The sequence below is a fragment of the Anomaloglossus baeobatrachus genome, unplaced genomic scaffold (assembly GCF_048569485.1).
Source record: "Anomaloglossus baeobatrachus isolate aAnoBae1 unplaced genomic scaffold, aAnoBae1.hap1 Scaffold_3407, whole genome shotgun sequence".
NCBI classification, from domain to species: Eukaryota; Metazoa; Chordata; class Amphibia; order Anura; family Aromobatidae; genus Anomaloglossus; species Anomaloglossus baeobatrachus.
In genome coordinates this window covers 20,971-46,873 of record NW_027442778.1, presented here as the reverse complement: position 1 = coordinate 46,873, position 25,903 = coordinate 20,971, and the positions used below count along the sequence as shown (strand labels likewise).

General features: G+C 51.3%; 1 protein-coding gene across 1 annotated transcript; it reads left to right on the top strand.

Annotated features, from left to right (window-relative positions):
- The first annotated feature begins 1,938 nt into the window (after positions 1-1,938).
- Positions 1,939-10,753, top strand: LOC142271935 (integral membrane protein GPR137C-like). Its single transcript, XM_075332487.1, has 7 exons — positions 1,939-2,351; positions 4,767-4,810; positions 5,327-5,549; positions 6,004-6,153; positions 6,889-7,014; positions 7,416-7,540; positions 7,620-10,753. Exons 1-7 carry the CDS (start codon positions 2,034-2,036, stop codon positions 7,750-7,752), a joined length of 1,119 nt encoding a protein of 372 aa, XP_075188602.1. The 5' UTR covers positions 1,939-2,033; the 3' UTR covers positions 7,753-10,753.
- Positions 10,754-25,903: the final 15,150 nt, after the last annotated feature.

Genomic DNA, 25,903 nt, shown 5'->3' with positions numbered 1-25,903 from the left:
CGTACAATACACTACACCCGGGAGACGCTGCCTCCGTACAATACACCGCCACACTACACCCGGGAGACTGCCTCCGTACAATACCCCGCCACACTGCACCCGGGAGACGCTGCCTCCGTACAATACCCCGCCACACTGCGCCCGGGAGACTGCCTCCGTACAATACCCCGCCACACTGCACCCGGGAGACGCTGCCTCCGTACAATACGCCGCCACACTGCGCCCGGGAGACGCTGCCTCCGTACAATACCCCGCCACACTGCACCCGGGAGACTGCCTCCGTACAATACACCGCCACACTGCACCCGGGAGACGCTGCCTCCGTACAATACACCGCACACTGCACCCGGGAGACGCTGCCTCCGTACAATACACTGCGCCCGGGAGACTGCCTCCGTACAATACACCGCCACACTGCACCCGGGAGACGCTGCCTCCGTACAATACGCCGCCACACTGCGCCCGGGAGACGCTGCCTCCGTACAATACCCCGCCACACTGCACCCGGGAGACGCTGCCTCCGTACAATACCCCGCCACACTGCACCCGGGAGACGCTGCCTCCGTACAATACCCCGCCACACTGCACCCGGGAGACGCTGCCTCCGTACAATACCCCGCCACACTGCACCCGGGAGACGCTGCCTCCGTACAATACCCCGCCACACTGCACCCGGGAGACGCTGCCTCCGTACAATACACTGCGCCCGGGAGACGCTGCCTCCGTACAATACCCCGCCACACTGCACCCGGGAGACGCTGCCTCCGTACAATACACTGCGCCCGGGAGACGCTGCCTCCGTACAATACACCGCCACACTGCGCCCGGGAGACGCTGCCTCCGTACAATACCCCGCCACACTACACCCGGGAGACGCTGCCTCCGTACAATACACCGCCACACTGCACCCGGGAGACGCTGCCTCCGTACAATACCCCGCCACACTGCGCCCGGGAGACGCTGCCTCCGTACAATACCCCGCCACACTGCGCCCGGGAGACTGCCTCCGTACAATACCCCGCCACACTACACCCGGGAGACGCTGCCTCCGTACAATACACCGCCACACTGCGCCCGGGAGACTGCCTCCGTACAATACACTGCACCCGGGAGACGCTGCCTCCGTACAATACACCGCCACACTGCACCCGGGAGACGCTGCCTCCGTACAATACCCCGCCACACTGCGCCCGGGAGACGCTGCCTCCGTACAATACCCCGCCACACTGCGCCCGGGAGACTGCCTCCGTACAATACACTGCACCCGGGAGACGCTGCCTCCGTACAATACACCGCCACACTGCACCCGGGAGACGCTGCCTCCGTACAATACCCCGCCACACTGCACCCGGGAGACTGCCTCCGTACAATACCCCGCCACACTGCACCCGGGAGACTGCCTCCGTACAATACACCGCCACACTGCACCCGGGAGACGCTGCCTCCGTACAATACGCCGCCACACTGCGCCCGGGAGACGCTGCCTCCGTACAATACGCCGCCTGCCATTCCCCGTCCCCGGTCACTGACAGCAGAGGTCTCCGGTCTCCACAGCTCGGTCGTCCTGCAGTCCGCCGGTGCATGCCGGGAGTTGTAGTTCCGCTCACTCATTCGCCGGGTACCACTCGCCACATGACCTGACAGCGTCGCCGCCTCAAAGGCCCGCCCTTCCGTCGCCATAGCGATCCCCCACGGACCAATCATCCGCCAGTGGGCGGTTTCTACGGCTTAGACAAAAGAAGTGACAGACGTCCTAATTAACTAATCAAATCCTTGATTTTTCTGATGGGCGGAGTCGTCCTTGCCCAATCGTGTGGCGGCCCCGTCCATGCTCTAGAGAGGCGGGTCCTATCTAATATTATTGACAGACGCATCGTCCTATAGGAAAGCATAAGTGGAGGTGGGCGGAGTTCGGTGCGGCCAATCAGCTGCGCGCAGAGTAGCTGAAATGGTCGGGCTCAGCTGATGTCTTCCAGTGGAGTTGTTGTGGAGCGCGGGGTGCAGGGGAGATGCTCGCAGGGCGCTGACTCGACATGACGGCGGCCGTCCCGTGGGCAGTGGAGCTGGGGCTGACGGTGCTGTGCACGGCGCTGTGCTCCCTGCTCTTCGTGGCGGTGTACGTGCAGCTGTGGCTGCTGCTGCACTACCAGCAGAAGCGGCTGAGTTACCAGAGCCTGCTGCTGTTCCTGTGCCTGCTGTGGGCCGGCTTCCGGACCGTGCTGTTCTCCTTCTATGCGAGCAGCTGCGCCCAGGCCCGCGTCCTGCAGGCGTTCCCGCACTGGCTGCTGTACTGCGCCCCCATCTGCCTGCAGTTCTCCTCCCTGTGTCTGCTCACCCTCTACTTCTCACAGGTGAGTGCAGGGGGCGTCTCTGCCGACTATTGTCAGCGGCTGCAGTGCCCCGCGTGGCCGGCAGGTGGCGGCTTGTTTTCTCCAGTGCAGCAGGGCTGACGTCACCGCTTAACCCCTCATCCCCTGCAGCTGTGAGGCTGTGTTCCTGCAGTCTCCCTGTGGCCTGAAGGGGGCGCGTTCTCGTCTGCAGTGCATTCATTATCGCGCCTGCAGGTTTAGGTGACTCGCACTCATGTCCCTGAAGATGCTTTCTTGCAGCAGGTGATGTCACTGCTTTACTCCTCATCGCCTGCAGGGGGCGCGCGTTCCTTGCAGACTATAGGGACTTTGTTTTGCTGCTTGTTCACCCTGTGGCCTGCAGGGGGCGTGCTGTATTTGTATTATTGCAATTCATTATCTGGCCTCTAGGTGCAAATTTTATTTATTTTTTGTGCAGTAGGTGACATCATTGCTTAACTCTTTGCACCCCAGGGTCTGCCTCTGTCCTGCAGGGGGTGATCTCTTGTCATTGTAAACCTTCAGTGCAGTTCCTGCTCTGGCCTCTAGGTGGCGTTGTAATGTCCTATAATGGATGGATGTTTTGTTTTCTCTGTGCAGCAGTGATAATTCCTTGTTTTGCTCTTTGGCCTGCAGAGGGCGCTGTTTGCCAGTGATTATTGGGTGACCTCATTGGTTAACCCTCTCCTCACCATGCAGCTATTGGGGTGTACTGACTTCCTGTGTAGCGATGGCTGCTGAGCAGTTATCGCTCCTCTTGGGGTTACGTCTCCTGGGTTTGGGATTTGTCTGCACGGGTTTCTTACCCCGCAGCCGTCTCCGGCTCGTCTCGTTGTGATCTTGCAGCAGAGCTGAGTTTGTCGCTTCTCACTGATGATAAAGGTGAAGCTGTGGCCATTGGTTTGTCCGTACGTGTCCTGTCCCCTGGAGGGGAAATGCTGCCGTTAGAACTACTGGTGATGGAGACCCCCATAGTTCAGGGATTGTCTGCTCCTCATAGGAACGAGTGCGGAGCTGTTGCCTCTTATGTACGAGGGCTGTGTTCACACCTGGCTTATTTTGGCGGCAGCATTTCACATTATTTTCTTAATCTCCACTTGCTGCGGAAATTGGCTTGTCTTGCAAGTCTTTATGGAATGCCCTTTATTTATGCATTGCGACTGATGGTCCTGCGTCGCATCCGACGCTGCATTGCATCCGCCGGGTGGAAAGAACACGGCATGTAATGTATTTCTGCGCTTCCCAGAGCGTCAAACGCAATGTGCTGGATTCCGTCGGCGTCATTCATTTTTATAATGAAGCCTATGGTGGCAGAATCCGTCATTTGATGGATTCCTGTAACTGATCCGTTTTTACACAACTGCACATGCTCAGTTGAGTAATTGTTGAGAAAAAAAAAGCTGCAACTGATTCCGTTTTGCAGTATCCTTGGCATCAGTTGTGCCACTATATGCAACGCATCTGTCACACAACGCAATGCAACGGATGCCGCTCAACGCAAGTGTGAAACCAGCCTAAGTGTCCATATTCCCAGGGTTACTTTCCTGCCCGCTCGGTTACGTCGCACCTCAATGTCGGCTTGTAGCTGCTTTGGTTTGTTGTGTTCTAGTGGACATCCCCTTTAAGTGTAGGTCTCCTTCCCTTCTTTTGTGGTTGGTGTTGTGTTTTTTTTTTTTTTTTTTTTTTTTTTTTATAAGCAGCAATGATAAAAAATGAGGGCCCAGTCTCTGCCTTGATGGATGGACAATAGCATGCACACACGTACACAGCTGTGCTCCACCCAGATGTGGCGGGGCTCCACTCCATTATTTTCTTCTTTCATGGCTCTATAAAACTCGCCCTGCACATCGGTGAGCAGGTAACTCGCCCCGGGCTGGCTGGGGGCGGCAGGCTTTATTTTGGAAATGCAACCCCCTTATCTCATGGGGTTCCGTCATTTTTAAGCTTACATTACAGCAGCTTATGGTGACTTTTGTTTGGAAGCCAGAACATTAATAGACTTTGCTGCTCTTTATAAGCTCTGGAGGACGAGCGTCTGTATTTCTAAACCTGTAGGACCGCCTTGTCCTTATTATGGCACCCCGCTCCCATAAGATGTATCCCCCCCCCCCCCCACCACCACCTGCTGTGGTCCAGTTGAAGCCTGATAATGAGTCCTATCTTTTGTGCCCGCATCCTCCACCAAATATGATGTATCCTGGACAAAAGACGCCAGATTTTACAATGACAGACTGTGAAATGGTTAAGGAAGCCCCAGAACAACTGAACCCTATACCTGCTGTCACTAATTCAGTCTTTCAAGAACCCCACTCATCCTCTGCCATTAGATTCAGCGACATTAACCAATATTCTGTATGGTGCATGTAGCCACCTTGGCCAATGTCATGGATCACGTCTAATGTCGTCCTTTCTTTACAGGTGATTTTTAAAGCTCGTTGTTCCCAAGAATTCAACAGATACAAGTAAGTATCGGGGTCTGGGGTCTCATTATAGCGGGTGTCTAAGGTGGGAGGTTTTTGGGAGGGTGTTCTTCCTTCATTTAGCTTTGGATTTACACAATCTCCACTGAGTCTTGTAATTTCTCAAGGAGCAGATCTATAGAATATGCCACAAATGGGAGGCGTGGGACCACCATGTCAAAAACGTGACCCCTTCTGACTATGCTAGAAAGAGGCAGTGGCTGCCCCGCCTTTTTTTTTTTTTTTTTTTTTGTCTACATCTGTCCTTTAAAAGGAATTATGAAAATTTCCTGCCCTCGGATTCCAAGGTCTCCTAGTTGGTGGAGGGGGCTGGCATCGGGTGAGGGTCTTAGTGGTGGGAGACCTTCAACTAGCAAACACTTATGGCATATCCTGTGCTGGGGACCTGATAATGTGCCCCCTACATTTCAGACCGTGCCCCTTGGATTGGGGGTGATGTTAGGAGAGGTTTTCTATAACTTCCATCTTCTGGATTGACTTTTCTTTTCCCCCGTCCAGGATCCCTCTACACCTCGGCTTCTTCTTCACTAGTCTTGCCTTCCTAGTAGTGAACTTGTCTTGCATTTTGCTGGGTGATGAGGCCGATGACCAGCGCGGGTGGATCACCATGATCAGGATGATATTCAGTGACTGTCTCTTTGCCATCTGCTCCATCTCTCTGGCCAGTAACACCTATAGGATCTCCAACATGTCTAATGCGCACGTCTACCTAGAATCAAAGGTGAGGCTTCTACTATAGAAGACAATCGGTGTTGTCATAGGGACACCGATGCTTTTCACAGCAGCCTGTACTGATGAATTGTCCGTGCCTCTACAGTGCAGGGAGGTGGGTCTTAAGGGTGCTTTACACACTAGCGATCTCGTTAGCGATGTAACACACCAGATCGCACATACGATTTGCTGAGATCGCACATGTGACCGGCGCTACAAAAATGACCTATGTGCGATCTCAGAAAATTGTATGTGCGATCTGGTGTCACATCGCTAACGAGATCGCTAGTGATGTCGCAGCGTGTAACGCAGCCTTTACACTGACTGCAGCAGGTGAGGTGTCTAGCTGGAGCAAAGCTGTAATGCACTGGAAAGTCACTGCTGATGGGCCTCTTAAAAGATTTTCTTAAAGGGATTGCCTCTGACTAATCTGAAGTCTTATCTATATATTTTTTTTTCTCCAGGGCACCTCCGGCAGCCAGGCCGTTATAACGGGCTCCATTATCAGTGCACTGTATCTTCTGAGAGCCCTGTACAACCTGGTTGTGGTTTCCATCCAGCCAGAAAGCAAACCAAGTCCCTTCAGCTATGGATGGAGCGGGGTCTCCGGTCATGTAAGTCATCAACATTGCTACATGGTGTCTGGGATTATAATTAGTGGTTGCACACAGGATCTTATCCTGTATCTCTGTATACAGGGAGCTCCCCCTAGTGGTGGCTGCAGACAGGATCTTATCCTGTATCTCTGTATACAGGGAGCTCCCCCTAGTGGTGGCTGCAGACAGGATCTTATCCTGTATCTCTGTATACAGGGAGCTCCCCCTAGTGGTGACTGCAGACAGGATCTTATCCTGTATCTCTGTATACAGGGAGCTCCCCCTAGTGGTGGCTGCAGACAGGATCTTATCCTGTATCTCTGTATACAGGGAGCTCCCCCTAGTGGTGGCTGCAGACAGGATCTTATCCTGTATCTCTGTATACAGGGAGCTCCCCCTAGTGGTGGCTGCAGACAGGATCTTATCCTGTATCTCTGTATACAGGGAGCTCCCCCTAGTGGTAAATGTTTAGTGATTCAGGAGAGCTGTACTCTTTGGTTCCTTCAACCACATAAAATAGTGTGTAATTAAAAGGCATGTTCTTTATTAGAATATAACATGATTACTTTCTTCCAAAGATAAAACTACCTATTCTGTCCACAGGTTGTATGATATTAAAAAGTGGCCATATTTGTTTTCTAATGCAGGGTGACCCCTTGACTTTTAATCTGGCCATATCTATAGTGGGGATGGAGGGTGCTACATGTGGTGGTGAGGGGTTTTTGCTGACCGCTCTTATTGTTCCCCTCCCAGGCTGTTACAGAAGACTCTAATAGTCTGGAATATCTGATATTTGTGCTTATTCTCTTCTTCTGCGAGTTCCTGCCAATGAGCCTGATGACTTATTTCTTTCGGGCGAAGAAGCTGAACCAAAATCTGGTGAGTCCTGCTCTTTGGCCGATCCATGCTGGACCTGGATACATACACCGACACTTAGATGGGGGAATGGATGACACTGATTGCTGGGGTGTGGTTTCTGGGATGGGCTGCAGTTTCTTGCACGGCCTCTGTAGGCGCCACTACAGAGGGGAGAACTGGAAAGGTACCAAAGAGCTGTGGCTCCTTTACACTTGGTTAAATGGGCAGTTCAGAAGATCTGTGCCCACCCCATCATGGGAAGTCTTAAGGGTTTGTTCAGTGGCTCTTGTTGCTATCTTGTGAGCACAGCATTGCAGGATGTGTGCACGATTGCCACTGATTAGCAGCCTATCACTATGTGAAAATTACTGGCAATATAACCCCTCCCCCCCCCCCACTAATTATACACTTTCCTGTCCTAGGAACCAGCTGGTATGGTAAATAGTCACAGCTTCGGGTCAAGGGCTTACTTTTTTGACAATCCTAGAAGATACGACAGTGATGACGACTTGCCCAGACTGGCGGGTACCAGACCCGAGAGAGCAAGGTGGGTGCTGGACCCTCTGGACCTCTGCTGTTTTCCAGCACTGTATTGCCATTTCTGACTATCTTTCTTTGTCTTCCAGTTTTTCATCCACTCCCAAAACATCTGGATGGTATGGAGCAATATGTCCGACCAGCAGCTGCGCACTGGCACCGCCTTTGAGCGCGTCTGGGACTCCGATCCTGTTTACATGTGGAGCGAATACACTGGCGTGACCCCGCTGACCGGGCGGTCTGTGCACCTTCCGCTGCCGCCTGTCATGTGACAGAAAGGCGCGTCCAAAACTTGTTTACGTTAACGCCGCATCTGCAAATACACATTCCGTTTTAAATTTTTTTTTTTTTTTTTTTCCTTATTGCCCCTTACATGGGAACGTCCATAATAACAGCCGGCAGCTCCTGCTCTTCAAGCAGACTTTATTCCTGCAGTCTCTAGACACCGGAAAACCAAGTCGCCAAAACAGAAGGCTCCATTGCAAAGTCCTGATAGAATCGGAGCTGCTGACCGGTGGAGCGGTGCGGGCGGACACAGCTGAGTAGTGAAATTCTGCTCCACCTGCTGAAGCCGGCAGAGCGGCGCATTAATACAATCGAGGCAAAAAAAAGAGGCGCAAACTAGTGGTCTGTACTGATATGACAAGGATGAGGAGGTGTAGAAGTGCCTGCACAACGCTTGCTGAAGAAAAGATGTGGGGGGGGGGGGTTGAGGGTGGCATTTAAAGAGAAGCAGAGGTCTGTGGCTATGGTTGCTGTCTGATCTCTGGGGAGTATTTAGGATATTTTATCATTCCTATTGTAAAGGCAGTCTGGCTACTAATCTGCAGGCAGCTGTGATCATTATGAAAAGTTATTACTTTAGATTTATTTCCTTTCGATTATTGCCCCTACATTCAGGCTTTATAACTCTGACCCCCTGTCACCACTAGGGGGAGCTGGTGTCTAATTCTATTGCACTCCATAATGACCTGATGCAATGAGCTCCCCCTAGTGGTGGAGCACTGTCATCTCCGTCCATCTTTGTATTAATGTCTCCTTGTCTGCATATTGCTGCTTCAATTAAGCTAAGCTGCAATAAGATCTGTCCAAAGGGGCCCCCCCCTCCCCCCCCTAAACCATCCCTTTAAGGCTACATGCACACAACTTGTCTACAGTGGCAAAATCTGAGCATAGTGTGCTGCAGATCTGTGCAAAATGTGCTGAATTTTAACCCTTCACATGGCACAGGGTGAAATGTGGTGGGATAATCCACAGCAGGTTTTTTTTTTCTTGTTTTAACTGTTTTCCTGATGGCACGTTTTGTACATTTTATGGCCATATATTTATATAAAGATCTGATGTGCCCATTATGAGACTTCTAGTGTGTAATATATGCAAATGAGGCAGGGAGTGCATTGGGGGTGTTTCTATGTAGTTGCATAAAGTGCAGACACACCCCAGTGCACTTCCTGTTTAATTTGCATATGACTTTGGCACTGGATTACTGTGGATCGGGTTATCTTATGTCTACAGATATAGTCTTAGTGTTGTGCAAGAGCCTTTACAGCCATAGCAGGACATAATGTGTAAAGGGCCTTTCTTAAAGGGATGGTGGTCATCAAACATATGCCCTGCCTGAAAATGGTGCGGACACCACCCTCGTATTCAGGATATGTCTGGTATTGCAGATCTACTGACTAATAAGGACTGGCTGCAATACACCATGTAACCTGTGAACAGGGGTGCTATTCCCCCCCCCCCCCCCCCCTTTAATGCTCTTCATAAATCTCCTCCTCCTGTGACTATGTATGCACAGGCCTCTGAATAATTTTGCCTCTGTTCCTGAAAAGCAAATCTATGCCCATGTTATGACTAAAGTGCTTCCCCCTGCTGGATTTTTAGGGTATAGCACACGCAAAAAAAATTACTAGGAACTGTAAAGGGGGGGGGGGGGGTGGGGGAATAATTTCAATTTCCAAATAACTGACTGTAAAGTTTCTTGCTGCGTTAATTTCTTAGAAATTCAGTATTGCAAACAAATGAACAACCCCTGCATTGTGTCCTGTACAATGGCCGCCTTCATGTCAGCTGCTTCTCGGGGGGGCCACTATTTAAAATTCTTGTGCACATTTGTCCTCATGAATCGCCATTTCTAATGCCCAGATTTCATTGGCTTTTCTAGTTTACATTATGGGGAGGGAACAGCGCCACCTCCTGTATATAGGTTGGGTTTGGTATTGCAGCTTGGTTCTATTGCATGGAGCCAAGCTGCAATATTGAATTCTGCAGAATATATGGACGCCGCCTTATAGCTTTTATTAGTTTATTGGAAACTGTCAACAAGCTGCTGTTAATGGATTAGGGTTTGATGTCAAGACGCTGACTTATCCAAACCCATTATATTTTTAGGTTAAGGGGCTTCAATTTTTAATGTTGACCTTGCCCCATGCAGCATCAAGATGTCAGATCAGTCAACAGCAGCTTGCTGATGGTTTCCTTACAAAGGCAGTAATAATGAACCATAATTAAAGGTGGGGGGATAAATGAACCCCTTCTGCCCAGTCTAATTGTTGCACTAGGATGTGATGTCTGCGTGGATGGAGTATACGGCGGTGTAACCCTGATCTTTTGATGTTCGCAGTCATTCTGTCCGGTCTGGAGCACGCCCGCGTTTTATATAAAACCTGTTATCGCCAAAGACTTGAGATTGGCTCCTGAACCCCTGTATTTTGATGCACTTTAAGAGCCGGATTAGTTCGAGGGTGTATTGTGTATGTATTTTTTATATATTTTTCCCTTTATTTCTATGTTAGCCCCTCTCCCTTGTGTAAGAAATAATTGTATAATAAAGGCTAGATTTTAATGTCCTGGTATTAGAGCGGTTTACTCGGACTGCTCTCCGTAGACTGGTGGTGGCCATTTTGCTTGGTAAACAAAAAATGGGCCTCTAATTGTCACAAAGGAAAGGAGTCTCCCAGCAGCCAATCAGATGGTGTGAATTAAGAGCTGTCATTTGATTGGCTGCTGTCACTCTCCTCCTGGTTTCCTTCTTTAACCCATTGTCTACCAATATCAAACTGCAATGTTGTCAACCTCCTCTGCGAGCAGAGGATTTTTTTTTTCTACACCAGTGTTTTTTCTACTTGCTGGTTTAAGCCCGCAGTGGCCGATGAATGTACTGAGTAATTTTACTAAACCTGTAATGAAGCACTACCGTACTGAAATAAACTATCTGCACTAATGCTGTCTCCACTGCCTATTTGTGAGCGTCCAACGCTGGCTACATTGTACCACATTCAGTTGCTTTAAAAAAAAAAAATACTACAGGTTACATGTCTTGTCTGGCCTTCCACAAAGGGGTAATGGCTAATAAATCACCAGATGTAAGCTTTTGGGTTTTTTTTTTTGTTTTTTTTTTGGAGGAGGAAAAAAAATCTCACTCCTTCTCAGTGTAAGTTTAGGAGTTTTACACTTGTGTTTTTTGGAGCATAACCACAGCCAAATCCTCCAATCTCAAACCTACATTTTGATGATTTTTCAATTTTAACGGGAAGCATGTTCTGGATTATTAAATGATCAGAACTGTCTGTACATGAATACAGCACCAGAACCAAGGTCAGTACATGAATACAGCACCAAGCCTTGTACAGCCATCAGTTACAGGTCAGCCCCATATACACTAATATCATGTGAATCTGTAACTCCCAGTATGTCATTAGCAATGAAGATAACTTGGCAATAATCTTAAGACTGTGGCCCATACAGGAACCACAGTACTAATGACACCAGTGGTATCACAAACTTTAACATCCAGGTACACTTTTTTTCTTCGGCGCTCCATTGGGAGACCCAGACGATTGGGTGTATAGCACTGCCTCCGGAGGCCACACAAAGCAATTACACTAAAAAGTGTAAGGCCCCTCCCCTTCTGGCTATACACCCCCAGTGGGATCACTGGCTCACCAGTTTTCTGCTTTGTGCGAAGGAGGTCAGACATCCACGCATAGCTCCACTGTTTAGTCAGCAGTAGCTGCTGACTATATCGGATGGAAGAAAAGAGGGCCCATACTAGGGCCCCCAGCATGCTCCCTTCTTACCCCACTTGTGGTTTGTAAGGTTGAGGTACCCATTGCGGGTACAGAGGCTGGAGCCCACATGCTGCTTTCCTTCCCCATCCCCCTGAGGGGCTCTGAGGAAGTGGGATCTTACCGGCCTCCAAGCCCTGAGGCCGGGCTCCGTCCACAGACCCATTGAACCTGCTGGATAAGGAGCCGGGGTACCGTTCAGGGACAAGGCCCTGCAACTTTCAGGTACTCTGTGTCCCCGTACAGACAGGCACGCACACGCCAGACTTGCTGGGTGTGTTAGTGCGCCGGGGACAGTAGCGCTGCACGCTGGGCTTGGATCACAGCAGCTTAGCTGTGTGGATTCATGTGCTGGGAACTACCGCGCCGGCCACTCTCGGAGCGGCGGCGCGGCTGGGACTTGTAGTGCGCCGGGGACTTAGCGCCGACCGCGCTTTTACGGCGGCGGCGCTTATAAATTTAGTCCCCGGCTTTTGCGGCCTAGCTCCGCTTCGTTCCCGCCCCCTCCCTGTCAATCAGGGAATGGGACAGACTCTGTGCAATCATCAGCGCCGAGGGCTGGAGCCTTATTTACATGCTCCAGCCCTCTCACTAGGCACAGTGGGACGCAGGTTTCCGGCTTTTGGTCTGAGCACGCCCAGGGCCCGCCCCCCCCCTCCACAGGACGCCGGCAGCCATTCCTGCATGCAGTCTGGCTGGAGGACGGACACAGGCTCTGGGAGACCCAGACTAGGGATTTCTGGCGACCACACACCCGCGTTTAGCGGGCGGTAAGCAGCACATTAGTGCTGGCCCCACTAGTGCCACAGTGTATTGGTGTACTTTTTCCTGTACCAGATTATATATATATATATTGCACTGTACGGTCGCTTCTTGGCTGTATACCCCTATATTGCTCTGAGGAGACAGCAACATGTCATCCACAAAACGCAAGGGTGCCAAGGCACGGGCTGTATACTCTGCTTGTACAGCATGTGGGGCTAATCTACCAGCAGGCTCCAACGACCCTCATTGTGTGCAATGTTCAGTCCCAGTGGCACTTCGTCAGCCAGAGCATATGGTGGTGGTAGCCCAGGCAGAGGCGCCTGTGAACCCTGCCCCGGTGACGGGGACAGAATTTGCAGTCTTTGCTGATAAAATGTCTGTGACTATGACAAAAATCCTGGAGACCTTGCAGGCCAGGCCAGTGGCTCAGACCTTGGACTCTGCTGTGGCTATGTTCCCAGGTCCCCCTCAGTTGGAACTAATCCGTACTTCGAGGGGGTCCCAGGCATCACAGGCTGAGGGCTCTGATTCTGATGACAGTCCCAGGCCGCCTAAGAGAGCTCGCTGGGAGAGACCCTCCACGTCGTCACGCGGGTCAGGGTCTCAGCGAGAAGGGTCTCTATATGATGAGACAGAGGTGGGTGATCAGGAGTCTGGTCCTGACACCGCACTCAATTTGGATACGCCAGATGGTGACGCCATGGTAAATGACCTTATAGCGGCCATCAATAGGCTGTTGGATATTTCTCCACCAGCCCCTTCAGCAGAGGAGGCAGCTGCACAGCAGGAGAAATTCCATTTCCTGTATCCCAAGCGTAAATTGAGTACTTTTCTGGACCACTCTGACTTCAGAGAATCAATCCAGAAACACCATGCTTATCCGGACAAGCGTTTTTCCAAACGTCTTAAGGATACACGTTATCCCTTTCCCCCTGACGTGGTCAAGCGCTGGACCCAGTGTCCAAAAGTGGACCCTCCAATATCCAGGCTTGCAGCTAGATCCATAGTTGCAGTGGAGGATGGGGCTTCACTTAAAGATGCCAATGACAGACAGATGGACCTTTGGTTGAAATCTGTCTATGAAGCTATTGGCGCGTCGTTTGCTCCAGCATTCGCGGCCGTGTGGGCGCTCCAAGCTATTTCAGCTGGTCTTGCACAGGTGGACTCTTAAGTCCAGCAGTGCCGCAAGTGGCGTCCTTAACTACGCAAATGACTGCGTTTGCGACCTACGCTATCAATGCGGTACTAGAATCTACGAGCCGTACCTCAATGGCATCCGCCAACTCTGTAGTTTTGCGCAGAGCCTTGTGGTTAAAAGAATGGAAAGCAGATTCTGCTTCTAAAAAATGTTTAACCAGCTTACCACTATCTGGAGACAGACTGTTTGGTGAGCAATTGGCGGAAATCATTAAACAGTCCAAAGGTAAGGACTCTTCCTTACCCCAGCCCAGATCAACCAAACCTCAACAGAGGAAGTGGCAGTCAAAGTTTCGGTCCTTTCGAGGCTCGGGCAAGTCCCAATTCTCCTCGTCCAAAGGGACTCAGAAAGAGCAAAGGAGCTCTGATTCCTGGCGGTCTCACTCACGCCCCAAGAAAGCAGCCGGAGGTACTGCTTCCAAGGCGGCTGCCTCATGACTTTCGGCCGCCTCCCTCCGCATCCTCGGTCGGTGGCAGGCTCTCCCGCTTTTGCGACATTTGACTGCCACAGGTCAAAGACCAGTGGGTAACAGACATTTTGTCTCACGGGTACAGGATAGAGTTCAGTTCTCGGCCTCCGCCTCGGTTCTTCAGAACTTCCCCACATCCCGACCGAGCAGATGCTCTTCTGCAGGCGGTGCATTCTCTAAGAGCAGAAGGAGTGGTGGTCCCTGTTCCTCTTCGGGAACAAGGACAAAGTTTTTACTCCAATCTCTTTGTGGTGCCAAAAAAGGACGGCTCATTCCGTCCTGTTCTGGACCTAAAACTGCTCAACAAGCATGTGAACGCCAGGCGGTTCCGGATGGAATCCCTCCGCTCAGTCATTGCCTCAATGTCTCAAGGAGATTTCCTAGCATCAATAGACATCAAAGATGCTTATCTCCACGTGCCGATTGCTACAGAGCACCAACGCTTTCTACGCTTCGTGATAGGAGACGACCATCTTCAGTTCGTAGCTCTGCCATTTGGTCTGGCGACAGCCCCACGGGTGTTCACCAAGGTCATGGCGGCAGTGGTAGCAGTCTTGCACTCTCAGGGACATTCTGTGATCCCTTACTTGGAACCACAGAACGTGGAGGATATTCTTATCCTGGTGCTCTGCTCAGGGAGTGTCTCCCTGGCCATTTGCATTGCCTACTTTTCTTTCTTTCCTGCAATCTGGGTTAGAAAAAGGTTTGTCGCTCGGCTCCCTTAAAGGGCAAGTCTCGGCGCTATCCGTCTTTTTTCAGAAGCGTCTAGCACGACTTTCTAAGGTACGCACGTTCCTGCAGGGGGTTTGTCATATCGTACCCCCGTACAAGCGGCCGTTAGATCCATGGGATCTGAACAGGGTACTGGTTGCCCTCCAGAAGCCGCCCTTCGAGCCTCTGAGGGAGGTTTCACTTTCTAGACTATCACAGAAAGTGGCTTTTTTGGTAGCGATCACATCTCTTCGGAGAGTGTCTGAGCTAGCAGCGCTGTCATCCAAGGCTCCCTTCCTGGTCTTCCACCAGGACAAGGTAGTGCTGCGACCCATTCAGGAGTTTCTCCCGAAGGTGGTATCCTCTTTTTATCTTAATCAGGATATCTCTTTGCCTTCTTTTTGTCCTCATGCAGTTCATCGCTATGAGAAGGATTTACATTTGTTAGATCTGGTGAGAGCACTCAGAATCTACATTTCCCGCACGGCGCCCCTGCGCCGTTCGGATGCACTCTTTGTCCTTGTCGCTGGTAAGCGCAAAGGGTCGCAGGCTTCCAAAGCCACCCTGGCTCGATGGATCAAAGAACCAATTCTTGAAGCCTACCGTTCTGCTGGGCTTCCGGTTCCATCAGGGCTGAAGGCCCATTCTACCAGAGCCGTGGGTGCGTCCTGGGCACTACGACACCAGGCTACGGCTCAACAGGTGTGCCAGGCAGCTACCTGGTCGAGTCTGCACACTTTCACCAAACATTATCAGGTGCATACCTATGCTTCGGCGGACGCCAGCCTAGGTAGAAGAGTCCTGCAGGCGGCAGTTGCCTCCCCGTAGGGGAGGGCTGTCTTGCAACTCTAACATGAGGTATTTCTTTACCCACCCAGGGACAGCTTTTGGACGTCCCAATCGTCTGGGTCTCCCAATGGAGCGCCGAAGAAGAAGGGAATTTTGTTACTTACTGTAAATTCCTTTTCTTCTAGCTCCTATTGGGAGACCCAGCACCCGCCCTGTTGTCCTTCGGGATTTTTGGTTGTTTTTCGGGTACACATGTTGTTCATGTTGAATGGTTTTCAGTTCTCCGACGTTACGTCGGAGTGAATTTGTTTAAACCAGTTATTGGCTTTCCTCCTTCTTGCTTTTGCACTAAAACTGGTGAGCCAGTGATCCCACTGGGGGTGTATAGCCAGAAGGGGAGGGGCCTTACACTTTTTAGTGTAATTGCTTTGTGTGGCCTCCGGAGGCAGTGCTATACACCCAATCGTCTGGGTCTCCCAATAGGAGCTAGAAGAAAAGGAATTTACGGTAAGTAACAAAATTCCCTTCTTTTTTCTTTTTTTTTTTTTTTTTTTTTTCTTATAGGTGACCTCTGAGTGAAGGCATTTCCAACCCTTTTGTTGTAGTTCAGATGCTATGATGAGATTTTATTCCCAGAGCTAATCTCTCCACACTTCCATCTTCTCTGACTTTCTGCAACACATCCCAACATGGTGCCCTTAAATATAATGCCCCATGAATAACTGTCCCAGGCTGTGCCCCTCAGTGTGCTTTGGCACAAAATAGCCACCCCCCTCCCCTAAAATTTGTTCCTGGTTGCCCCATAATGTGCCCTCATAGTAACATACATCCCACCTAGAAGATTAATTCTTCAGCACCTACAGGTCAGTCTTTGCTGCCTCCGTCGGTGATTGTGATGAGGTCACACTGACGACATGACACTGCTTTTCAGGGGGAGCTGACGAGGGCTGCTTAATTCTGCCTATCAGGGCAACAAGTATTCAACTGTAATCATGTCTAAAGGAGAAACATTTAACAGGGTATTCCTGTCTCATAGTTGCAGGACCTGAGGTATCCATAGTTACAACCACACAGTCATGTAACTAGCTGCTTGTGGTCATAACCATGGATATCTAAGGTCCTGCAATGCCCTGCACATGAGGTAAGACAATGAAATCAGGAAAACTATAATACATTGCTAACTGGAGAGATTTGCTATTACATCTGACTACACATTGGGATAGGCCCTTGGAGATGGGACTATCCCTTTTTGTTTATATATAATATATATATATATATATATATATTACGCACACGCATCTCCTGTGTTATGATCCGATGTTAAATGACTACAATGAGTACAATCCACCAGAGTCGTAGGTAATAAAGTACCGAGCACAAGCCCTGAACTTAACACCACACTAGAAGTAGCCAGGCAACATACCTGACAATTTTAGATGCCTCAAACCCAGCCGGAGGACTACATAACCTACAAGGCAGAAAGTGAAAAATCTTGCCTCAGAACAGAACAGAAAATAGGCAGCCTCCCACATGTACAGACTGAGCGAAGATGAAAAGACATGCACAGTAAGAGCAAGATGGAGCAAAGAGAGGGCACACTATACTAAATACAAAAGACAGGATAGGGAACTGTTCCGGTCGGTATGAAAAACCCTATCAAAACTTCTTATACGGAATGTGTGGGGAAAAAAGGAGTAATCTAATACTCGCATGTTCACAATCCGTACAAGACTGGTGAAATTGTAGGAGAAAACTAGCAATTACCCCACTGACCCTTGCTAAATTAAATACCAAAGACTCACTAGGAAGATAAGTCTTCCTTATCTGAAGGCACAAACAAAACCGGATACGATACAAACAAACCTTCAGAGAATTCACAGAAGCATAAGCAAATAACACACAAAGTATGAAGCAAAACCATGAACTTAGCTTAGCTTGGTAGCGGGGAAGCCAGAGGGACAAGAGACAGACTCCTACAGTCTCTGGAACTTCAGACAACTGGCAAAGATAAACAGCACACACATATATCCAAAATCAAGGTTTGAGCTGCAAACCAGGTGTGTAGAACTGGGGAACAGAAGCTAACCACAGCGACCACAGGAGGGAGTCCAAGAGCGGAACGCCACCAGACAGTATTAACACTCCTGCCTCTCTCCTTGGGCCAAATTGTGCTCCTCTGTTCTAAAGTGAGGGGAGGCCGGGCACACATGCTCCATTTTTAAGATGGTGCTGAGGTCTGTACTCTTTCTCACCAGACTCAAACCCCCCAAATGTCAGTTTTGGAGCTTGTTCACTGGGTGCAGTCAGGATAAACAAAACAAACTCTCCCCCCCCCCCCCCCCCAACATCTTCACAAAGAAGGGAATTTTGTTTACTTATCGTAAATTCCTTTTCTTCTAGCTCTAATTGGGAGACCCAGACAATTGGGTGTATAGCTACTGCCTCCGGAGGCCACACAAAGTATTACACTTAAAAGTGTAAGGCCCCTCCCCTACTGCCTATACACCCCCCGTGGGATCACGGGCTCCTCAGTTTTAGTGCAAAAGCAAGAAGGAGGAAAGCCAATAAACTGGTTTAAGCACATTCAATCCGAAGGAATATCGGAGAACTGAAACCATTCAACATGAACAACATGTGTATACAAAAAAACAGGGGCGGGTGCTGGGTCTCCCAATTAGAGCTAGAAGAAAAGGAATTTACGGTAAGTTAACAAAATTCCCTTCTTCTTTGTCGCTCTATTGGGAGACCCAGACAATTGGGACGTCCAAAAGCAATCCCTGGGTGGGTAAAATAATACCTCGTGATAGGGCCATAAAAAACGGCCCTTTCCTACAGGTGAGCAATCGCCGCCTGAAGGACTTGTCTACCTAGGCTGGCGTCCGCCGAAGCATAGGTATGCACCTGATAATGCTTGGTAAAAGTGTGCAGACTCGACCAGGTAGCCGCCTGGCACACTTGCTGAGCCGTAGCCTGGTGCCGCAATGCCCAGGACGCACCCACGGCTCTGGTAGAATGGGCCTTCAGCCCTGATGGAACCGGAAGCCCCGCAGAACGGTAGCTTTCAAGAATTGGTTCCTTGATCCACCGAGCCAGGGTGGATTTGGAAGCCTGCAACCCTTTACGCTGGCCGGCGACCAGGACAAAGAGTGCATCCGAGCGGCGCAGAGGCGCCGTGCGGGAAATGTAGATTCTGAGTGCTCTCACCAGATCCAACAAATGCAAATCCTTTTCACATTGATGAACTGGACGAGGACACAAAGAAGGTAAGGAGATATCCTGATTGAGATGAAAGGGGGATACCACCTTAGGGAGAAACTCCGGAATCGGGCGCAGAACCACCTTGTCCTGGTGAAACACCAGGAAGGGAGATTTGCATGACAGCGCTGCTAGCTCGGACACTCTCCGAAGAGACGTGACCGCTACTAGAAAGGCCACTTTCTGTGAAAGGCGAGACAGGGAAACATCCCTCAAAGGCTCGAAAGGCGGCTTCTGGAGAGCAATTAGAACCCTGTTCAGATCCCAGGGCTCTAACGGCCGCTTGTAAGGAGGGACGATATGACAAACCCCTTGCAGGAACGTGCGTACCTGAGGAAGTCGTGCTAGGCGTTTCTGAAAAAATACAGATAGCGCAGAGACTTGTCCCTTAAGGGAGCCGAGCGACAGACCTTTTTCCAACCCGGATTGCAGGAAGGAAAGAAAGGTAGGCAAAGCAAATGGCCAGGGAGAAACTTCTTGAGCAGAGCACCAAGTTAAGAATATCTTCCACGTCCTGTGGTAGATCTTGGCAGAGGATAGTTTCCTAGCCTGTCTCATGGTGGCAATGACCTCTTGAGATAGTCCTGAAGACGCTAGGATCCAGGACTCAATGGCCACACAGTCAGGCTCAGGGCCGCAGAATTCTGATGGAAAAACGGCCCTTGGGACAGCAAGTCTGGCCGATCTGGAATTGCCCACGGTTGTCCTACCATGAGATGCCACAGATCTGGGTACCACGACCTCCTTGGCCAGTCTGGAGTGACGAGGATGGCGCGGCGGCAGTCGGACCTGATGTTGCGTAGCACTCTGGGCAACAGCGCCAGAGGTGGGAACACATAAGGCAGCCGGAACTGCGACCAATCTTGAACTAAGGCGTCCGCCGCCAGAGCTCTGAGATCGTGAGACCGTGCCATGAAGGCCGGGACCTTGTTGTTGTGCCGGGACGCCATTAGGTCGACGTCCGGCATCCCCCAGCGGCGACAAATTTCCTGAAACACGTCCGGGTGAAGAGACCATTCCCCTGCGTCCATACCCTGGCGACTGAGGAAGTCCGCTTCCCAGTTTTCTACGCCCGGAATGTGGACTGCGGATATGGTGGATGCCGTGTCTTCCACCCACGTCAGAATCCGCCGGACTTCCTGGAAGGCTTGCCGACTGCGTGTCCCTCCTTGGTGGTTGATGTATGCCACCGCTGTGGAGTTGTCCGACTGAATTCGGATCTGCTTGCCTTCTAGCCACTGCTGGAAGGCTTGTAGGGCAAGATACACTGCTCTGATTTCCAGAACATTGATCTGAAGGGTGGACTCTTGCTGAGTCCACGTACCTTGAGCCCTGTGGTGGAGAAAAACTGCTCCCCACCCTGATAGACTCGCGTCTGTTGTGACCACCGCCCAGGATGGGGGTAGGAAAGACTTTCCTATTGACAATGAGGTGGGAAGAAGCCACCACTGAAGAGAATCCTTGGCCGCCTGAGAAAGGGAGACGTTCCTGTCCAGGGACTTCGACTTCCCGTCCCATTGGCGGAGAATGTCCCATTGTAATGGACGCAGATGAAACTGCGCGAAAGGGACTGCCTCCATTGCTGCTACCATCTTCCCCAGGAAGTGCATGAGGCGTCTCAAGGGATGCGACTAGCCCTGAAGGAGAGATTGCACCCCTGTCTGTAGTGAACGCTGTTTGTCCAGCGGAAGCATCACTATCGCTGAGAGAGTATGAAACTCCATGCCAAGGTATGTTATCGATTGGGTTGGGGTCAGATTTGACTTTGAAAAGTTGATGATCCACCCGAAACTCTGGAGAGTCTCCAGCGCAACGTTCAGGCTGTGTTGGCATGCCTCTTGAGAGGGTGCCTTGACAAGTAGATCGTCCAAGTAAGGGATCACAGAGTGACCCTGAGAGTGCAGGACTGCTACTACTGCTGCCATGACCTTGGTGAAGACCCTTGGGGCTGTCGCCAGACCGAAAGGCAGGGCTACGAACTGAAGGTGTTCGTCTCCTATAACGAAGCGTAGAAAACGCTGGTGTTCTGGAGCAATCGGCACGTGGAGATAAGCATCTTTGATGTCTATTGATGCTAGGAAATCTCCTTGAGACATTGAGGCGATGACGGAGCGGAGGGATTCCATCCGGAACCGCCTGGTTTTCACATGCTTGTTGAGCAGTTTTAGGTCCAGAACAGGACGGAAAGATCCGTCCTTTTTTGGCACCACAAACAAGTTGGAGTAAAAACCGTGACCTTGCTCCTGAAGAGGAACAGGGATCACCACTCCTTCTGCCTTTAAAGAGCACACCGCCTGCAGAAGAGCATCGGCTCGGTCGGGAGGCGGAGAAGTTCTGAAGAATCGAGTTGGAGGACGAGAACTGAACTCTATCCTGTACCCGTGAGACAGAATGTCTCTCACCCAACGGTCCTTGACATGTGGCAGCCAAATGTCGCCAAAGCGAGAAAGCCTGCCACCGACCGAGGATGCGGAGAGAGGAGGCCGAAAGTCATGAGGAAGCCGCTTTGGTAGCGGTTCCTCCGGCTGCTTTCTTTGGGCGTGACTGGGCCCGCCAAGAATCTGAGCTCCTCTGATCCTTCTGAGTCCTTTTGGACGAGGAGAATTGGGACCTGCCCGAGCCTCGAAAGGACCGAAATCTCGACTGTCCCTTCCTCTGTTGTGGTTTATTTGGTCTGGGCTGAGGTAAGGATGAATCCTTACCTTTGGACTGTTTAATGATTTCATCCAATCTCTCACCAAACAGTCTGTCACCAGAAAAAGGCAAACTGGTTAAGCACTTCTTGGAAGCAGAATCTGCCTTCCATTCCCTTAACCACAAGGCTCTGCGTAAAACCACGGAGTTGGCGGACGCCACTGCCGTACGGCTCGTAGAGTCCAGGACAGCATTAATCGCGTAAGACGCAAATGCAGACATGTGAGAGGTTAAGGATGCCACCTGCGGAGCAGATGTACGTGTGACCGTGTCAATCTGCGCCAAACCAGCTGAAATAGCTTGGAGTGCCCATACGGCTGCGAATGCTGGAGCAAACGACGCGCCGATAGCTTCATAGATGGATTTCAACCAGAGCTCCATCTGTCTGTCAGTGGCATCTTTAAGTGAAGCCCCATCTTCCACTGCAACTATGGATCTAGCCGCAAGCCTGGAGATTGGGGGATCCACCTTTGGACACTGGGTCCAGCCTTTGACCACGTCAGGGGGAAAGGGATAACGTGTATCCTTAAGACGTTTGGAGAAACGCTTATCTGGATAAGCGTGGTGTTTCTGGACTGACTCTCTAAAGTCAGAGTGATCCAGAAAAGTACTCAATTTACGCTTAGGATACCTGAAATGGAATTTCTCCTGCTGTGAAGCTGACTCCTCCACTGGAGGAGCTGGGGGAGAAATATCCAACATTCTATTGATGGACGCTATGAGATCATTCACCATTGCGTCCCCATCAGGTGTATCCAGATTGAGAGCGGTCTCAGGATCAGAATCCTGATCAGCAACCTCTGTCTCATCAAACAGAGAATCCTCCTGCTGAGACCCTGACCAGTGAGATGAAGTCGAGGGTCGCTCATAGCGAGCTCGCTTAGGCTGTCTGGGACTGTCGTCCGTGTCAGAGCCATCACACCGGGATGCATGGGACCCCCCCGGAGCACGGATGTGTTCCAAAAGAGGGGAACCAGGGAGCCTGGAATCAACAGTGCCCATGGTCTGAGCTACCGGTCTGGACTGCAAAGTCTCAAGGATTTTAGACATAGTCACCGACAGTTTATCAGCAAAAACTGCAAACTCCGTCCCTGTCACCTGGACAGTGTTCACAGGTGGTTCTCCTTGGGCCACCTCTAGCAGAGGCCCCGACTGAGCAAGTGCTACAGGGGCCGAACATTGCACACAATGGGGGTCAGTGGCACCTGCCGGTAGAACAGCCTTACATGCGGTACAAGTAGCATAGAAAGCCTGTGTCTTGGCCCCTTTGCTTTTTGCGGACGACATGCTGTTGTCTAGCAATCTAGGAGGGTATATAGCCAAGAATAGCGACCGTACCATGCAATGTATAGCATACAAGCATAAAGTACAAATGAACACTGCGGCACTAGTGGGGTGAGCCCTCGAGGGCTGCTTACCGCCCGCTGAAAAGCGGGTGTGTGACCGCCAGAATCCCGTGCCTGGGTCTCCCAGAGCTCGTGTCCCCTCTCCACTCAGACTGCAAACAGGAATGGCTGCCGGCGTCCTGTGAAGAGGGGCGGGCCGTGGGCGTGCCCCAGACAAAGTGCGGGAAACTAGCGTCCCACTGTGCCTAGTGAGGAGGGTTGGAGTATGCTAAGCAGACTCCAGCCCTCAGCGCTGACGTTCTGACCAGCGTCCCGCCCTTCCCCTGACTGGCAGGCCTGGGGGCGGGAACGAAACGGAACTAGGCCGCAAAAGCCGGGGACTCGATTTATAAGCGCGGCCGTCGTATAAGCACGGCCAGCGCGGAAGTTCCCCGGCGCACCACACGTCCCAGCCGCGCCGCAGTGTAAAAAACCGCCAGCCGCGGCCGGCGCGGCAGTTCCTAATACAGAAACTCACTCAGCAAAGCTGCAGTGAGTAAAGCACCAGCGCGCCGCGCTGCCGTCCCCGGCGCACTAACACACCCAGCAATGCTGGTGTGTGTGCGCGATCTGTACGGGGACCCAGAGTACCTTAATGTAGCAGGGCCCTGTCCCTGACGATACTCAGCTCCATGTCCAGCAGATTCCCAGGGGCTGTGGACGGAGCACGGTCTCCTGTGCTTGGAGACCGATAGGATCCCACTTCACCCAGAGCCCTAAGGGGATGGGGAAGGAAAGCAGCATGTGGGATCCAGCCTCCGTACCCGCAATGGGTACCTCAACCTTAACAAACACCGCCGACAAAAGTGGGGTGAGAAGGGAGCATGCTGGGGGCCCTAGTATGGGCCCTCTTTTCTTCCATCCGACAAAGTCAGCAGCTGCTGCTGACTAAACAGTGGAGCTATGCGTGCATGTGTGCCTCCTTCGCACAAAGCATGAAAACTGAGGAGCCCGTGATCCCACGGGGGGTGTATAGGCAGTAGGGGAGGGGCCTTACACTTTTAAGTGTAATACTTTGTGTGGCCTCCGGAGGAAGTAGCTATACACCCAATTGTCTGGGTCTCCCAATAGAGCGACAAAGAAAAAGCTAACAGCCAAGAACACTGTCCTCCACCATCTGCACAGTGCAGTAAGGGGGTAACATCCTCCTCCATCTGTACAGTGGGCACAGTGCAGTAAGGGGGTAGCATCCTCCAGCTGTACAGTGGGCACAGTGCAGTAAGGGGGTAGCATCCTCCAGCTGTACAGTGGGCACAGTGCAGTAAGGGGGTAGCATCCTCCAGCTGTACAGTGGGCACAGTGCAGTAAGGGGGTAGCATCCTCCAGCTGTACAGTGGGCACAGTGCAGTAAGGGGGTAACATCCTCCAGCTGTAAAGTGGGCACAGTGCAGTAAGGGGGTAGCATCCTCCAGCTGTACAGTGGGCACAGTGTAGTAAGGGGGTAGCATCCTCCAGCTGTACAGTGGGCACAGTGCAGTAAGGGGGTAGCATCCTCCAGCTGTACAGTGGGCACAGTGCAGTAAGGGGGTAGCATCCTCCAGCTGTACAGTGGGCACAGTGTAGTAAGGGGGTAGCATCCTCCAGCTGTACAGTGGGCACAGTGCAGTAAGGGGGTAGCATCCTCCAGCTGTACAGTGGGCACAGTGCAGTAAGGGGGTAGCATCCTCCAGCTGTACAGTGGGCACAGTGCAGTAAGGGGGTAGCATCCTCCAGCTGTACAGTGGCCACAGTGCAGTAAGGGGGTAGCATCCTCCAGCTGTACAGTGGGCACAGTGCAGTAAGGGGGTAGCATCCTCCAGCTGTACAGTGGGCACAGTGCAGTAAGGGGGTAGCATCCTCCAGCTGTACAGTGGGCACAGTGCAGTAAGGGGGTAACATCCTCCAGCTGTACAGTGGGCACAGTGCAGTAAGGGGGTAATGTTCTCCATTCACCAAACCCGAGGGCTGCTGCGGTGGGACCTGCACTCACAGCCTGTATTCTACATACTAAGGGCTCGTTCAGACAAGTGTATAAAGCAGACGTGTGGCAGTGCCGATGACTGATTTTTAATTTATTTTTATTGATCTGTCAAAATTGCAGCATGCTGGCATTTGTCTTAGACATTAGGTAAATCTCATCTGATTTCAATTGGTGCAAGAAAAAAAACAAACAAACCTGGAAGCCAGTGTGATGGACGATATGCATGTACACACTACAATTCTGTAAACTATTAATGGCCGCTGAGTAAGATTAACACATGAGAAAAAAAAATTCTAGATAAGACTGGATTTTTATAAATTCTTTTATACTGTGGTGTGAGCCTTGATATTCAGCAAAAATCATGAGAATTGTCAGTAAATCCAGGCCCTCAGATGTGATCAGAGTCACACAATGTATGGAAGATGCTGCAGCCAGCTTGGAGAAGTTGGTCTTCACTATCAGCCGCCTGGAGCAGTCCTGTGGAGTTAGTGATGGTTTGGGAGGAAGATTTTTAGCACATGGGTGGGAAAGATGTGGCCCGCCATGACCTATTCTGTGGCCCCCCCAAGCAGATTCCTGGGGGCGGCAATGCTGGGGCTACCGCTGCAGTCTTGTGGGCCGCTGGGCCTTTACATCACCACATGCGCTGCTTGTGGGTACCAAAGGGCTCTCCCGTTGGCCAGTGCCAGCGTGCTCAGGACTTACCTTGTGGGCGGGTTTAGCGCTTCCAGCGGTGTGTGCCAGCTCTCTGCCCTCCAATGCTGTGTGTCTGGCACCTGTTCTCCAGTGCTGTGTGCCCCATCCAATGCTTTGTGTACCACCCCCCTCTCCCCAAGTTGTGTGCAAGACTCAGTGCTGTGTGCCTCCTGACACCCCTATTGATGTCAGGGCTTTGCAAGTGCTCTCTGCCTCCCCCCCCCAGTGATGGCTGTGCCCCATCCTCTCCTGTGATGTATAACTCACAGGACATGCTGGGGAATGCACATCACATTGTAGATGCTGGGGGCATATACATGTCCCCAACCCCTCATGTGATGTATATGCCCCCATCTCTCCAGTGATATATGTGCCTCCAGCAAT

Coding starts and splice junctions, on each gene's coding strand:
- LOC142271935 (XM_075332487.1), top strand. CDS start 2,034: ATGACGGCGGCCGTCCCGTGGGCAGTGGAGCTGGGGCTGACGGTGCTG. Junction 2,352..4,766: donor TCACCCTCTACTTCTCACAG/GTGAGTGCAGGG, acceptor CTTTCTTTACAG/GTGATTTTTAAAGCTCGTTG. Junction 4,811..5,326: donor CAAGAATTCAACAGATACAA/GTAAGTATCGGG, acceptor TCCCCCGTCCAG/GATCCCTCTACACCTCGGCT.